A 17001-nucleotide genomic window follows, 5' to 3' on the forward strand; every position below is an offset into this window, starting at 1 on the left:
CCCCAAGCACCTGCTTGACAAGCTGGTGCCTGGAGCCGGCCCTGATCTTCCTCCCCCCCGCCACGTACCCTCATATGCAATCTCACATCTCATCTACTTGTACAGGAAACATCCGCTTCATCCTGGAGGGCTGAATCACTCCTAGTTACCCAGCAGGTGGAGCTGTTGAGCATCATTAATAAGGCTTCCTCCTCTCCTCATTCATTTATTTCTTGTGCCTGTCTAGTTTGATTCCCTGCTGAGCTGATTCTCCTTCAGCACAAAGCAGTATATGGCCTGGGTGCTGCTGATCACTTGTGGGTTCCAAGGCAGCCAGGGCAGATGCCTTCAAGTGCACAGCTGAACTCTAGTGAAATTAACCTTGCTCCCACTTTAGTTCTCTGGTTGGGATCTTCTGTTAAGCATGGCAGATGCAGAGCCATTAGGTCAGATTCTGCTGTCTGGTACACCAGCGTAAATCCAGAATGACTCCACTGGCTTCAGGATTTACACTGGTGTAACCCAGGTCAGTATTTGGCTCAGTTGCTCCCTTTGGTGGCAGCCAGGTCTGGTAAATTCCACCAATGCTGTTGAGCCATGAGTGGGTTCATCTGGTCCCATGGTTCTCAATGAATCAGTAGCTGGGGAGGAGGCACACATTTGTTTTCCCTTGTTACGGAGAAGACGTACTCTGCCAGTGCCTTCATCAGGTCCCCTGCGCGGAGGTCCCCAAGCTTTCTACCCTCTCACCATCACTGGGAGTCTGACAAAAACTCCCCATGCCAATGGAGATGCGGGCGCAGGGCTCCAGCTCTTGATCAGGGCACAGTGCCCTGCCATGGTGCTGCCTTCTCACCCAGTGCCTCCTCCCCACCAGGTATCTCATGGAAGTGCTGCACAATCCCGTCCACCTGGAGTTTTTCAGGCAATTCCTCAAACAACATAACGCCGAAGCCCCACTGCTCTTCTGGCAGGCAGTGGAGAAGCTCAACACCGAGTCCAACCCCAAAGCTCAGAGAGCTTTGATCAACAGTATCCTCAAGAATTTCTTCCACAACAAAGTGCCTGCTGGTATGCAGACTCCCTACTCCACAGAGCTGAGCTACCCAGGAAGGCAAACATGATCCAGGCCACCCACTAAGGTTACAAGGGAAAGGGATGCCCCAGCCTAGAATGATTTCTCTGTGCAAAGGGCAGTGCCTAAGCTCACCACCCCAGGAGTGGCCCGGGCATACATTGTGCCGCAGATACCCCTGTGGGGTACAACTCACTCTCCACTTCCCAATTGCTCCAGAGTGGGAGGGAAATAATAATTTGTTGCTGGGCCACACCCGCAGCAAAGTAGGACAACCCCCTGTACCACCTCAACTGTTTGGTGCATTGGTAGGGAAGGGGAAGCCGGCGCATTGTCCACTTACTGCAGCATGGGGAGTACGTGGGCACACAGCAGGGCTCTGGAGGAACTGCTACTCTCCCCGATACAACTGTACACAAATTGGCGAGGATTCTGGACCACTGGGAGCATCCTCAGCTGCCCTGCCTAGAGCTGGCTTAAGATGCCGTTGTATCACTCCAGCACCACAACGGGGCTTTAGTGGAGGCAGAGGGTCTGGCCTTTCATTTGGCATTTCCAGTCTGCTGTGCCATAGTGCTGCCAAATCTAGGGACCTTGCAGCAAGATTTAGATCCAGCTTGCAGCAGAGTGCACAGGGCCTTGCCAGCTCTCACTGCCCAAACCCGTGGGGCATCTGCTCTTCAAGAACTCTAATTTTCATCTCACTGTTTCCTGAGGTTCCTGCTCTTACTGCCACACAGATTTCTAGAAGAGACCACTATGATCAGCTAATTTGACCTCCTGCATAGAATTTCACCCTGTGATTCTAGCAGTGGAGGGAAATATTCTTCCCTACTGTCTTCTTTAGATGTTTTGAGCTCAGTAGTGTCACTTTCAAAGTGTGTGAGGTGCCTTGGTATTTACGTGGCCTGCAGACTTCTTCTTGGGTTAAAAAGTGATGTTATAAAAGGGGAAAATGCCAAGGAAGGAGGAAAAATGTATTGGGCAAATGTGGTCGAGGGGGTAGTGATTGTGATGAAGGTCCTGGACCTGGTGAACATGAGGGATGGAGATTCATGGATGGCTCAGTAGGTCCTTACAATGATAGAATGTCTGGTGCAGAAGAGAGGAGGTGACTGTGTGTCTTTTCTAGAGGAACTGCTGCAATGCCAAGCTTCCATCATCAGAGATATACCCAAAGCTGGCCTGGTCACCAGCTCCATGCTATTCACAGCACAGAGCTTTGTCCTGAAAGCAATGGAAGAGAAATGGTGAGTAGTCCTGGCTTATTTCACTTTAACGGGGTACACTCACCACTGGGGTGCCTCCTTGTGGCTGGGTCTGGGGATTCTCTCTCACCTGGTCTGGTGTCCCTTTCCCGCAGTTGCCTGCACCATGGCCTCTCTATCTCTCTGGGACTTGGGGTGCTTCCTCTTTGTGACTCGGCCTTACAGCCAGGTCACTATTTGGTCCTCCCCTTCTGGAGTCTTAAAGTCCCACTGTACAAGCTGTCCATATGCCATGTCAGTCAGTCTTTCAGGCCAAGGCCAAGGCCAGGTCCAGTGCCACTTCCCCAATGGCTGGTAGGGGAACCCAGGCCTGCCCACTACTCTGAGTTCCAGCCCAGGGACCCTATGCCTAGAAACCACAGTCTACTCAATCTCTGACCCTGTTGTTGTTTCCTTGGGCTCCTTCCTAATTCACTTCTCTATCTCCTGGCCCATCTCTGGGTTTACCAGCCCAAGCTTCCTCTGCTCCCAGAGGCTATTCCCCCCTCTCAGCTTCTTACCGGAGTCTGTAGTCCAGGACGGGATCCCAGGGTTTACGCTCCCCCTCGAACTCCTTGTCCCTTGCCAACTCCCTTTCTCTGTAGGGAGTGACTGCAGAGCCCCTCCCTGCAGCCCCCTCTTGCTCTCAGCTTCCTGGTTTTACTCAAGCCCAGCCTGCCCATGCTCAGCTGGGCTTCATCTTCCACTAGGCGTTATCCATCCCTGGCTCTCCTCCAGGTGCAGCCTGTAAGATTAATTGCCCCCCTTTAGCCTATTCCAGCCTTGTGAGGGGTGGATGCCCCATCACACTTCCTGAGAGGCCGATGGCATTGTTGCTAAACTTGCTGGAGGTTATACACACACATACTCCGTAATAGGATACACCTAAGCGGTGGCCAGAGTGCTGAGTCCATATTCTGGCACAGCCCCCATTGGAGCTGACGAGGGTTTTACCTGCATAAGGACAGCAGGGTGTGGCTCATAACTTTTCATACACTAGTGTGTCTGTGATATATTATAAGGGGCAGGTTCATCTGGTCCTTGCATTGCTGGGGTTACCCATGAATAGCACGGCCCCCTGCAGCAGCAGAAGCTGGTGAGGAGGGGATCAGAGGATGATCAGTTTCACCTTCCTCATCAGGTTTCACTGCAGCAATAGAAGTGATATCCAGGGTTATCCAGCATTCTGGGACTAGGCCCTCCATTCCCCTCACCACCTCTCTCCTCCTTGTCTCTGCCTTCACGCCAGTCTCCTCCCATTAAATTAGGCTTGAATAAAGACTGGGAGTGGATGGGTCATTCCACAAAGTAAAAACTATTTCCCCAGGCTAATTTTTTCCCCTACTGTTACTCACACCTTCTTGTCAGCTGTTGGAAATGGGCCATCCTGATTATCACTACAAAAGTTTTTTTTTTCTCCTGCTGATAATAGTCCACCTTAATTGATTACTCTCGTTAGAGTTGGTATGGCAACACCCATTTTTTCATGTTCTCTGTGTATATGTATATATATATCTTCCTACTGTATTTTCCACTGCATGCATCCGATGAAGTGGGTTTTAGCCCACGAAAGCTTATGCCCAAATAAATTTGTTAGTCTCTAAGGTGCCACAAGTACTCCTGTTCTTTCTGCTTTCTCTAATACTCTTCCATCCCGGCAGGTTTAAGATGTACCAAGATTTGTACCCTGGGAGCGATATTTTTGACACTCACTTGGTCACGAGGCAGGGAAGGGGATCCTTCATAAAGGACAAGCTGGTAAGTAAGGATGGCCTGCACTCCACCTGCTGATACCCCAGCTAGATCCCAGAGCGCAGGCCCGAGAGTGGGGAGGGGATGCTTTTCTCTGTGAATGTGTTGATGCCAGTGGGCTGAGGGGTCATGCAAGGCTGCAGAACAAACTGTCTTTGTCCAGAACAAGAGCATTAATGTCTACAGCCCCTGGGCTGTAAGCTCATCTGTGCAAACAGACTCCTGTGCCCACGCAGAGCCCCACTGACTTTCGTCAGGAAATTCATTTAATGGCAGTGTCCCCCAGGGATCTGACTGAAGCCCAGTGACATTGAAAAGCAATGACTGTGGCTCAGTGGGGTCAGTAATTCCACATAATGTGCGGATTCATTTTGGTGCATTAATTCAGAGTGGCAGGTCTGCCTGGGCACAGATCCCCAGGGAATAATCAGGATAATTAGTTTGAAGGCATTCCCATCAGGCCCATCGTTACTTACTGCCTCCGTTCCCTGCCTTGCTTCCTCTCCAAGTGCTGTACATAAGCTGACACCCTCCATGCTCTTTGCCCACAGAAGAGAGTGTGGTTCGTGCTCCAGGCTTTCATCAGGAGCATCTGCATGTTCCGGAGGGAGATGAACAATCGGCAATCCCGCAAAGACTTCGAGGACTTTCTCCGGAGGGAGCTCGTAAATCAAAAAGAAAGTATGTCCAGATCCTGCTCATTCTCCTGCCTACCATTGTTGCCGCCTGGGGTGAGCAGACTCTAGGGGAGGCAATAGCAGAAACCTGGCAGCTTGTCCCCTGCCGTCATTTTCTTACCCGAGAGTTCTCTGTTGGAGGCATATAAGAGGCCAGGATACCAGCTGGCTCAGAGGGAGTGAAGCAGCTGGGTTGTTCTCTCCATAGCAAGAATTTGCTCCAACCCAGCAAGAAGTTAGCCACTGGAGAAGGGGAAATCCCATTTGCTAACCTGGGCAGGCAGCTCTGCAGTTGGCCACTCAAAGTGGCATTTTATGCAGCTCGTGCTATTTGAGCACCCATGTGAGGAGCTGGGCAGCCTAATTTAGGCACCCATTAGGTACTATAATGAAAAATCAGGTCCTAACTGTTTAAAGCACTAATTGTACTGCATAACCCACCTGGAAGCTGCCTACGCCTTACGTTTTCAGCTCATCTGAAGACAGCACCCACCAGCTGCTTCTTGTCTGTTCAGTAAGTCTGTGCAGTGACTTAGTACCTGGCTTCAGCTGTGAGCATTTCCTCCATGTGCTGGTTTAGGGTGCAGCACTAATGTAAGTTCTTTCCTTGTGATTTAGGGTAGCGCTGGGGGGCAGGAGGGGTATGGGGATTAGAGAGTAATGTGAACTAGAAGGGCTCTGGATGAGCCCTGTGTGTACTGGGGGAAGTGTACAGGTTGAGGATTACAGGGCCAGAGACACCAGCAGCAAACTGTAGACAGAAGAGTAGAGCACTTTAGGTGGGGGTTAGGCCGGGTACAGGATTGCATTGTCGGGGGATTGGGTAAATTGATAGAGAGACACACGTGGGATTGAAATGAGGTGTGGATCAATCCCATTAGTGCTGGCCCTGTCACCTCCCTGTCTCATGCACGTACTGTCTCTCTATCAATTTACCCAACATCTGGGTCGCAGGAGCTTGAGGGAGATGAGTTGCTCAGGTCTTCCCTTGTCCTCACTCAGACTTGCCCAGTAGCTCCATGCGCAGTACCATTGCCATGGCTAGCCCCCGCCAGGCTGTGCCGGCTGCCAGCACGGGAGAGGATGTGGAGGTGATACAGGTGAAGCGCCGGCTCTTTAATCAGCGGCACATTTCCATCAACTTCCTGGTCAACGACCTCAGTTTTTACCTGGAGATTGAGAAGTAAGCCTGCCCGCCCTGTCCGTTTGTTTCAAATACCTTGGGATTCTTCCTGTCTTGTAGGGATAAAATCCCTGGCCTGATGGGCTAGCTCAGACAGAGCAGCACCGCACGCTAGTCTGCTGGGCACTCAGCTGATCTGTTGCTTACACTGCAGTGATGTGGTGCTGGGAGGTACTGAACTCTGCTCCCAGGGCAAAGAGACAAGACTCAAAGGCCTGTTCCTTTACACAAAAAAGCCCCCTTTGCACAGCCAGAAGGGAGTCTTGGTGTGAACGAGTACCTGTTGCTGAGTGCTCTGCAGCGACACCTGTTGGCTGATCAGGGAGCAGCAGTAACAGAACACTGAAGGACGCTCACTTTCACTCTCCCAGCCAGCACAGGAATGGCGGTGACACAAGCTGTGTGTCTCCATGGCAGGAGGTTGTTTAAGGCGTGGGACAAGTTAAGCCATGCTGCCTGTGTCTGCATTGCGTTACCCTAACTGTGACCCGTGCACTGCTGGTGGCCTGCAGACAGCGGGCTAGTTACACACTACTGGCTGCTGCTCCTGGTTTGACATTTGGTATTTTCCTGCTGGAGCTGCCACGGGGATGTCATGATGGCCAATGGGAGGGGTGGGAAGCACAAGACAATCCCTCTGCTGAGGTGTAGTTGCCCCTATGAAAGTATCCTTTATGCCATCCACCACCCTCCACCCCCCTCTGTCATAGAGTGACTCACCGCTGGCCAGGTGTGGTGTAGCAGGCTCTGGTCTGGCACCCACTGCAGGACAGCTGTTCCAGCCTAGTGGTGGTCTGCCTCTTCCGGTGACTCAACCCTCCGGCCAGGCCATGTCCAGTCCCACCCCTTCCGGGGTAGCAGAAAGTCCTGCAAACACCAGCCTGATGTCCTTAGATCAGGTTTCCAGCCCTGACTCTAGGCCCAGTGATCTTTACACCCCTTGTCTCCAGGTTTCCCAGAGTCCCTACTCTTTGTATGGAGGTATCATGCCACCTTCCTCAGTGGCCAGGAGGGGAACCCAGGCCCTCCCTCTTCTCTGGGTTCCAATCCAGGGACCCTGTGGAAGCAGACAAGGTCCACTCCCCCAGACTCCTCATTTGAGTGCTTCCTACCTTGGACTTCCCGCTGCCCCTTTCTGGGCTCTGCAGAGTCCTTTCCATTTCTTGTGGTGAGCGATACTTCCCCGAGTTTCTCCCCCTGGAAGTCGTGTTCCTCTTTGTCAGAGCTCCCTTCGGAGGGACTGCTCCACCCCTCTGTCTTCCCAATGTCTCTCCTGGCCTGTTCCAGGGTTCTCGTGTCAGGAGAGGATCCCCAAGGCCTATTCCCCCATCTCCATCCCTGGGCTTCCTCTTTCCTCTACTGCCCTGAAATCCTGCCATTGGCCCACAGGCCTCTCTAGCTAGGCTTCATCTTTAATTGGACCTGGCCCATCCTCCAGGTGCAACTGGATGCATTCATTGCTCTATGGCTCCAGTTAGCCCTTTCTATACCAGTGTGGCATATACACCCTATCACACCCTCTTTGGAGGAAGACATGTGCCACAGGGCAGGGGGTGAATGTTAGTGGGAAGTGGGCATCAAAATCCCCTAAGTGGCTTAGAAAATCTCAGCTAAAAGCCACATGTTGTATCAGAGTCTGAGGAGACAGCCACACCCACAGCTTCTCTCTTAGATGTCCCCTTCCATTTGTCCTGGCAGGTTTTGTCACCTGGCTGATTCGGCCGCAGTGCTCGCAGCCTGCGGGTTGTACACCGAGAGGGACGTCACCTTTCTTAAGACCAAAGTGGCTACAATCACCAAACTCTTCCTGAACTCCGAAGTCGCTCCTAAACTGCGGGTAGGAGGCTGTAACACGCCCTGCACGCTCACTACCAGGGAGGCCTGGGGCTTGCAAATCATCACCTGAGAGCCTTATGGACTGGGGGGTGTCTGGCTCAGGGAATTAATAATGGGACCCAGGTTTCAATCTGCTCCGGCTGAACATACTGCAATTCTGATGACTTTGACATTGTGCGAAGTAAGTTATTAGCTTCAATCCAGGTCCTAATGGAGAGTGTCCATGATCACCAAAACCACTCTCAGAACTGATGCTAACTGGTAATCCAGAGAGAGTGAGTGAGTGGGCATGGCGACCGAACGACCATGTAGACATGGGCCCCTCTGGTCAGGGCTGAGACACAGTGGCTGGCTTTACGGTCAATAGAGAAGAGCCTTTTGGTCTGTATTCACTAGAGATCACTCATACTCTCCCTCCCCGTTACGCTGCACCTCCCCATGGCACACTGCTGTTTTAACCACATTTCTTTTTAAATCCCTTTTAAAAGCATGGTGAGGGAAGGGGCAGAAAGGGGATTCCTTTGGATTTTGGCTAGTTAGCCAGGAAATAAACCGAGACCCTGCTTGGAGAGCTCTGAACTGTGACCAGGGCTCTATAAGTGGAATGCAGAATCCTGGAAGGTGTGAGGGCGGGGGGAGTTACTAGGGGTGTTTCTCTCTGGGATTCAGTAGGGATGCCACCTGTGCCTTACGCCCCATTTGTGAAGTGGTCTCTGTTCTGTGGCCAGGTGAACATTTCTGAGGGCCAGAAAGATTTAATCCGGAATTTAGTTTCCAAAGGAGTCCTGGATCGCAGCCTCTATCATGTGGCCTTGCTGAACGTCTTCCCGGTTCTGATACACTTCTGGAAAAGGTAAAAATCCCTCTCTTTTGGACTGGGCGAGGGGGGTGCAGAGGTGGGTGTCGGGCGCTTTCTCGCCTTCCTTCCTTCCAAAGAACATGTAAGTCCAAAAGGAACATTATTGCTAGCTGTATTCCTCAAATGTGTTAGACTTGATTTGCTGTCTGTCCTTGACCTTAGCATTTCCCCTACAGATACTGTAACTGGAAGGCAATGGAATCCTTCCGCAGGTACCCGAAGATAAAAAAAAAACTCTCTCCGCTCCCTGCTAAGGCATCGCCTAGAACATCCAGTATCTTCAGTGGGGGTAAGCTGAGACTGCCTCTTCCTCATCCTCTCTTTCTCTGATGTGTTCGCCGTGTCACGTATGCTGCACGTTACTCCTCTCAGCCTTGCCCATCCTCTAATGCCTCAGGTAGCGGCTCCCCAGTGGTTCTGTATGAGAGGCAAAATTTGATATTAAAATACCTTTATTTGGTGAGCATTTGCATAGATCAGGCAGCTGTCATGCTTCATGGTGTAAACTGGATCAGGTCAGGAAGGAATCTTCCTCCAGGTAAAGTGCTGCACAATTGTCTAGGGGAGGTTTTTTTGTGAAACATCAGATAATGATACAGATACTGTAACTGAAGCAGAAGACAAGAATTGATGGATTAATATTGATCTGGCAATTCCTATCTTCCTATGTTGGAGATCATTTTCAATCAGCATGATGGTCTCAAAACAGCTAGAGCCTCTCCCTTCATTCCCTCCTAGATAGCACATGAAAACCCCTCCGTGGTAAGTCCCATAACTGTACATCTGCTACTGAATACAGAAAGTCAAATCAGGGTCATATCCATCAATTGCACTTTCTCCACGATAAACACACTAGATTCCTTATACCACGTCCCAAAAAAATATTCAACCCTTCAAAACAGAAATTAAACTAAAGTCATTCTGGTTTGCGAATTTGCTCCCAGCCAAGTTCGGAGATGAAAGCAGATTGAGGAGTGATTCATCTCTCATGTAACTTCGCTGACATCAGTGGCTTTACACCAGGGCTGAACTGAGCACTTACAATGCAGAGAAGCTGCAGTCAGGGCTTGGGGGTGATACTCACTAGAGTTCAGATGTGAAGTGGAGTGACTGGTATAGAATACTTTGTCCTAGGGATCAGGGACAATTTTCACTCCTCAGCCTGGCACTTAGTACCAGCTCATTTAAGAACCAAACTATGAAATGATACTAAGACATTAGCACTGAAGTGGTTGTCACTCCCTCTGACACCTTGGATTCCTCACTGAATATTCATGTGGCAATTTTCTAATTGACTTACCACTTTTAATCAAAATAATCATTTTTTTATGAAAAGAGAGAGTTTGTTTTATTTTCTTTAATAGTTAGAATAGAAAACGGAGAGTCAGGAGTCTAGGGTTCTATTCTCTCTACTCCATCATTGAATGACCTTGGTCAAGTCATGCAACTGCCGTGCCTCAGTTTCCCTGCATATAAAATGAAGATCTGGAGCCTTGATTCTCTATTTTGTTATAGCAGTTTTATGTGGCTTTATTGATCTGAGTGTTGAATCAAGCCCATTGATGTCTGTTGAGATGCATATCAAGATGTATTGATCCAGGCCAAACAGAGCTCAATATTTATCCCAAGGAACAATAAATCTTATTTTCACTCAAAGTGGAAGTTACTATGTGTAACCATGCCAACCTCTCTTCCTTATTTGTTTGTGGAATGTTTATCAGGGGGCTTCTGAGACCAGCTCCTCAATACATCATGGCTCTAGTCCCAAAATCAGGATTATTGACCTCCCGAGGAGGCAGACAAAATTTGATTCATCACATGATTATTCTCAGCCAGACATCAGTCAAAATTTCAATTGCACATAAAAAGACTTAGGGTATCTACCTGACAGGGCTGTTTGGGAGGGTAAACAAATCTTCATAAAAAGCTTTATGGAGAGAGTTATATGCAGTACATGCAAATTATTACAGTCATTAACTATTTCTGTTCCATGCTGTCCACTCCCAGGCACCAGAGTTCGTGTTAAAAACCATGATGCTTTCAGATGTGACCAATCATTATCCCAGTATTCAAGTGTTGCTCTGGACTGGACAGGACAGCAAATGGAATACATTGAAATGGCATTTTGTTCCGTCCCATCCTGGCCATAATCCGGCAAGGAGTGCCAATTGGGCAAACCCCTGTGCCTGCACAAAACTCCTTGCAGGACTGGGGCCCCTAGCAGAATCCAAACTCTGTAGCTAGGGCCTTTAACAGACTAACATCCTCACTAGATCTGGCAGAGGACGACACATAAATCACTCTGACCTCTGTGTTATAGCTACTCGCTGTGTTTGTGTCAGTTTCTAGAGCTGCCCATTAAATGAGAAGAACCATCTGTAGTTGTTACCAGTGTCCGCACTGCAAAGCTGAGATAGTGGTGGGAGAGCAAAGCAGATTCACTTCTGCTTCATGTCATCCACACACTTGCCAGCCAATCTCCGATGGCAGAATCTGTATTGTTGGTGTCATTGTATGAGGAGGGGAAAATACCCAGCTGGATTTCCAAACCCAGGATAAAAGTGTATTTTAGGCAGTCAGAAAAATCTTGTTTCGACTTGCAAACTGAACTGTTTCTGCTGACTTTTGTCAAGATACCTTCCTGATCATGATCACACCCTAAAGTAAAAGCTTTACCTAAGGAGGTTACTGACAGGATGGGTTAAATAGTTTTTTAAAAAAGAACTCTAAAATTACTAGGAAAAATATCCTAAATATATATTGATCACACAAAAGCACCTTTATAAACTTTAGTTTATTTCTGGGATTACATTCACTGCAAAGAAGCAGCTGAGCAGAGTAATGTATCACAGCATATCATCTCTCTTCCCAACCCCACTCCCCTTGGGTGCCTCTCTTTCTGGGAAATTCCCAAGGAAGAGACTTGAATTTTTCTTCCATCTGGCCACATAGTGTCACTGTTGCTCCGCTTGTGCCTTATTTTGTCATCAGCAGAGGATTGGGCAGCTTCTGGTGCTCAAAGCGATGTCTCAGCTGGGATTGTAGCCTTTGAGGATGTGGTGAAGTACCTTCTTTAGGAAACCTTGAAAAAAAAATATAATTCTGAACTTCAGATTGCTAATTCAGGGAGGGAGAAATTCAAATGACATCTGCCACATGAAGCTGAAGATAGTGCTTCATCCTACAATTTGTAGAGCAAACACACTGTTCTTGTACATACACCAGCTGGCTGGCTGTGTGTATATATTGGACTATGGATGTGGCTGGGCGTGTGTGGCAATATGTTAAACCATGCGGCTGTGTGTAAAGCTGTGTGTCTTTGTACCACCTTCCTCTTTGTACCACCCTCCATTCACACAACCAAACAAACCACCTTGAACAACATCCGACTAAACACAAGGCCCCACCTCCTATCCTTCAAGACCTGTACCACGCATGGGATAGTCAGTAGCTCCTACCCCTGTTGTTCACCACTGCTGCAGCAGAACCTAGGGCAGGAGGTGGTTCCCTCTGTTATTCATTCATCCTCTCATCTTGTTTCATTGACTGTGCCTGATGTTCAAGGAGAACAGGCTACAACAACATCAAATGAGATGCTTGTTGGATTACCCTGAGCCACTTCCTTCCCCCTCTTGCCCAAGGATACGTGTCTATGTCACATTCCAGTCATTTAATATGGGATGGGGAGGGGAATCCAATCTCACTCTCCAGTCCCTCCTCAACCCTGTCTGCCAATCCAGACGAAAGGAGCTGATGAAGTCTGCGAATCTGTGTGGGAGCAGCTGGGTGGTAGAGCAGAGGAAGGGGGAATCTATTGGATGCATTAGAGGAGGATCCCATTTCTGGAGAAGTTACTGTGGTGTATTGTTTTGCCTCCTCTTTCAATAGAGGACTATCCAATCATTAGGTTCACGCTACTCAAGGGGATCCAGCTGCTGCTACCTCAGCCTCGGGAGGAAGTGGATTCTTCTACAGAGCAAAAGTGTAAGTAACTTTGCCCCTGAGGCTCTCTGACCTGGGAACCGAGTGCCTAGTGATGAGGAAGGAGCCTGGGAAATCAGACTCTCCTGTCTCTAGTTATTCTTGACACCACCTGCACAGTACTGGGTTTACCATGGCAACATGGTGCTTGGCCCAGAGTCAGAAGGGGCCCCGGCCAGCCTGATTCCCCGGCCGGCTGAGCCAGCCAGGAAAGCTGCCCCACCCCACCTCTTCCCACCCCTGTTCTGCCCCAGGCCCACCCCCACTCCACCCCTTCCCCTGAGCTATGTCCTGGCTGGGGGCTGCAGCAGGGGTCGGGCACACCCTGCACTCACTGGGCGGCGGGAAGGGGAAGCGGGGGCAAGGGGAAAGAGGCAGTGGGAAATGAAGGGGGTGGGATGGGGAGGAGATGGAGTGGTGGGGAAGGGGCATGGGATGGGGAGGAGAAGGGGATAGGGAAAGCAGGGATCCAACATGCGGATCCCCTTGGCAGCAGCTGGGGCTCCTCTGTTAAACAGGCCCATCAAGCCCTCACCCTGACAAACACCCACCTCCCCTGCATCCATACCACCCCCGATGAGCCCCCCCAGACACCCTCCACACTGAGCCCCAACCACCTACACCTGGACCCCCACCCAAATAAACCCCACCTTCCCTGCACCCAGACCCCTCCCCCCGCTGAGCTCCAACCACTTTCACTTGGTCCCCCCTGCAGACTGCCATTGCCCCTGCACCTGGAACCTCTCTGTGCATCCAGATCCCCCACTGAGCTGCCTGCACCCAGACTGCCCCCCACAGAACCCTCTTACCCCCCCCCACAGTACCCTCTTACCCCCATCTGGATCCTCCCAAACTAAGTCCCTCTGCACTTGGATCCTGCTGCCAGGCTGAGCCTCGCTGCCCATATCTGGTGGTGCCTGGCGCAAAAGGGGCAGGGCCCCAGGGTGTTTCTGTGGCAGGCCTGGCCCTTGTGCTGTGTCAGGGTCAGGTTCAGCCTCGCTGCCAAGTCCCTGTCCCAGGGGGGCGGGGGAGACTGCAGGTTATTCTCCCACCTCCAGGCAGCCAGTGACCTGTGCTCCCCACTGCCATGGTGGAGCTTCCACATTTATTTATTGTAAAAAAAAAATTGCAGAATTTTAAAATATTATGCACAGAATTTGATGCAGCATTCCCTCAGGAATGGGGGTGCTGTACAGCTGTGATGGTAGGACTGTGAAGGGGGTGCTGGACAGTGGGGGATCTGTGGTTGGGGGAGCTGGGCAGGGGGTATGGTGTGCAGGGTGCTGTGCAGTTGTGGTGGGACGTCAGCAGGAGGGGTTTCTGGGCAGGGGGTGCTGGGCATAGCGGGTCCGGGGGCATCGGGCATAGGGATCTGTGGGGGAAGTCTCTGGGTAAGGGGGTGCTGGGCATAAGGGCAGGGCACTGGGCAGGGGGGCAGTGGGGAAGGGGCACACTGGCAGCCAGGACTGGGCGGGCCAGTGTGCGTCTAGCAGTTGTGGGTTTGTAAACAGTGCCCTTGTGCTAGGCTGAGTGGGGCCATTCCCGCTGCGCTTCACTGCCCCCAACCGGCCCCTGCTCTGCGGACCACCCCCCAGCACATGCCCTATTTTCCCAATGGGGGCCCACAAATATGTTTGGCGCTGGGCCCACAAAAAGTTAATCCAGCCCTGCACCTGCGTAGATGTTGCCAGGCCACCTTGGGAGCATCACGTCCCCCTGCTGATCTCTTTACCCCAAGGAGAAGTTATGAATGCTCTTTCTCTTGAGTTCACCTTCCTATCTGCCCAGGAAAAAAGAGGCTTAGATGTTAGAATGTTGCTGGTTGCTTGTGTGGAGGGGGCCTGCAGGATGATTTTCAATTCATGATGGAAAGTTCTCTCGGGTTTTGTCTCAGCATCGTCTGGAAGCCTCAACTGGAAAAAGCCTCCATCTGGCATCTGCGTGACCCAACAGATTGGGTAGGTAATGACTGGGAAACCTCATCTCCTTCCATCCAGACCCGGTACGAGTGCCCAGCATGAGATGGGAAATCACTCGCTTCCTAGGCTGAGTACAAATTGTGTGGGCATGCCAACTCCCTGTCCCCACAACCTACCCTAGGCACAATGAAGAGTGGGGAAAGTAACCCCAGCTAGGGGTGGATGGGATTGTTGGCTTCTCAGCTTTGTTGCAATTCCAGTGCATTTGTATAGTACAGGGTCGGTGCCCTCCTGTCCCCTGCCCATCTTGGATTGGCATTGCCTGACGTTCTTGCTCTTTTTCCTTCAGGCAACAGCTTCAAGATGCTTCTAAAAAGCCATCCTAATCCATCCCTGTTTTCACGGTTTGAGTGAGAGCAACTCTGCACCCGGAGGCAGTGCTGCAGGTCAGGACTGAGGTGCACTAGCAGGGCTGTGGTGGGAGGTCTGGACTAGAATATCAGGGGTTGTGGCAGTTCAGGCATTAGGTGCTTTGGCAGACCTATGGATTGCACAACACCTGTTCTCATAGTCCTTGGCTGTGGACAATGATGGCATCTTCTGCCTTCAATAATGTTCTTTAATCACTGGCCCCTTCCCCCATAAAGAAATAAGTGGAAGCAAAAAAAGAAAGAAAGGTCACGGGAGGTAGATAGATAGGCCTAGGCACTAGGACAGGCAGTGCCTGCCCACTCCTCCACTTGGGGGACAATAGCAGAGAGCAGCCAGCCAGAAACTCCAGCCAGCGGGGCAGGAGCAGCCGAAGCAGGGACCTCTAGACATCGCAGTCAAAACTGTAGCCGGTTCTGACTTTCCCGGCCCTGACTGGCTGTTTGCTCCAACCCTCCCTCCCTCTCCTCACAGTATCTTCACCTCACCTTTAGTCCACACCTGCCCCGCTTATCTTCTCCTCCCCTGCCCTGTCCCCTTCACCCCCCTTTCCATTTGGCTGATCCCCTCCTAAGTAAACCCACCCCTCACCCAGGCCCAAAATAGTTGTGGAACGAACATGACGTTTGCTGCCATCCCGCTGATCGCTCCGCTTGTGTGTTAGACCCCTTCCCCCAGCCTGGGGCTGTCTAGTCTATTTAGACAATATTGTCTTATTGTTTCCTTGTACTTCCCTGTCTGTCCATCTCCATCTGTTGTCTCATCTTGAGATTCTAAGCTCGCTGGGGCTGGGGCTGTCTGTTTGTTCTGTGTTTGTCCAGCTCCTAGGGCTGTGGTCCATGACTGGGGCTACTAGGCACTTCCGTAACACCAGTAAATAATAATTAATAGGTTTGCTGCTTGGGCGTATTGATTCCCTGGGTGTAATGCTCTTGTCCCAGTTCTCAGAGGGAGTTGTTCCAACAACTTACACAAAGTAAGCGGGCCCCCCTGTGCCTTTGAAGCAACATTGCAGGAGACTCTGGTCTCTCTGTAAGGCCTTGTCTACCCTGGGGATATGCCCCAGTTACAGCCACCAGTCACCAGCCACCCAGGTAGCTGCACCAGTGCAAACCCCTAGTGTGGACAGGCAAATGCTCTGCAAGCTGCAATTTGCACTGGGGGAGCTTGACACTGCTTGAAGCCAGGGCAAGCTGCATCATTGCTAACCTAACCGCAGTTTAAAGCCTCTTTGCCTGTCTACACTAGTGCAGCTACCGCGCTGGCTGAAATCCCCAGTGGTAAACAAGGCCTAAGGGAGCTGTATCTGTCCCCCACTATCCTTCTCGCTTGCTAACTGCCCAGAGGTCATTGCAGCCTGTGATGTAAAGTGTTTTCCCCCTCCACAGAGACAGCGGGAAGCCTAGTGCTCCGATGTTGTTAGTGGACGCTGCATGGCTGAAAAAAGTTCTGAGTTTCAAGCAACATGCACATGCACAGAGAAACTTTCTGCTCAGATGCTAGCAAGTGCAGAGAATAAAAGGTTTTGTTTGCTAGATGTGTTCCTAGTGCCCTTCTGCCTGCCTCTAAATAAAAATAGCAGAGCAACCTCCACGGTGAATTCCTTTCCCTTCAGACTCTAAACACACCACATGAGCCTCTGAATCCATCTCCTGTTCTCACTCTGATCACCTTTTTGGAGATGCTAGAGAACTTCTGGGCCCGGGGCATTTACACCCTGGTAGCTTAGACCAGTGTTTCTCAAACTGGGGTCCGCGGACTGCTGGGGGTTCCTGAGGATACTCCAGTGGGTCCACGGGTCCCGCTGAGAAACTCCTCCCCCTCCCTCCCAGCACCTCCTTCATGCCGGGGAACAGCTGTTCCCCGACGTGAAGGAGGCGCTGGGAGAGAGGAGGAGGAGTGGGGACCTTGGCTCTGAGCTGCTCCCGGAAGCAGCCAGCAACGTCTCTGCAGCCCCTGGGGGGGGGGGCACGGGAGGAGTCTCCACACGTTGCCCCGCTCCAAGCACTGACTGTGTAGCTCCCATTGGCCGGGAACTGCGGCCAATGGGAGCTGCGGGAGTGG

General features: G+C 51.0%; 1 protein-coding gene across 1 annotated transcript in view; it reads left to right on the forward strand.

Moving 5' to 3' along the window:
* The window catches only part of LOC113407337 (regulator of G-protein signaling protein-like), a 37460-nt gene extending 22566 nt beyond the window's left edge, over positions 1 to 14894 (forward strand). Inside the window, 11 exon segments of the mRNA XM_026655740.1 lie at positions 857 to 1050; positions 2187 to 2304; positions 3963 to 4059; positions 4605 to 4734; positions 5733 to 5913; positions 7612 to 7750; positions 8478 to 8602; positions 8785 to 8897; positions 12497 to 12592; positions 14484 to 14547; positions 14858 to 14894. Coding sequence (XP_026511525.1) covers positions 857 to 1050; positions 2187 to 2304; positions 3963 to 4059; positions 4605 to 4734; positions 5733 to 5913; positions 7612 to 7750; positions 8478 to 8602; positions 8785 to 8897; positions 12497 to 12592; positions 14484 to 14547; positions 14858 to 14894 — 1294 coding nt within the window.
* Positions 14895 to 17001: the final 2107 nt, after the last annotated feature.

The sequence above is a fragment of the Terrapene carolina genome, unplaced genomic scaffold (assembly GCF_002925995.2).
Source record: "Terrapene carolina triunguis isolate 2854851 unplaced genomic scaffold, T_m_triunguis-2.0 Scaffold211, whole genome shotgun sequence".
In the NCBI taxonomy this organism is placed as follows: domain Eukaryota; kingdom Metazoa; phylum Chordata; order Testudines; family Emydidae; genus Terrapene; species Terrapene triunguis.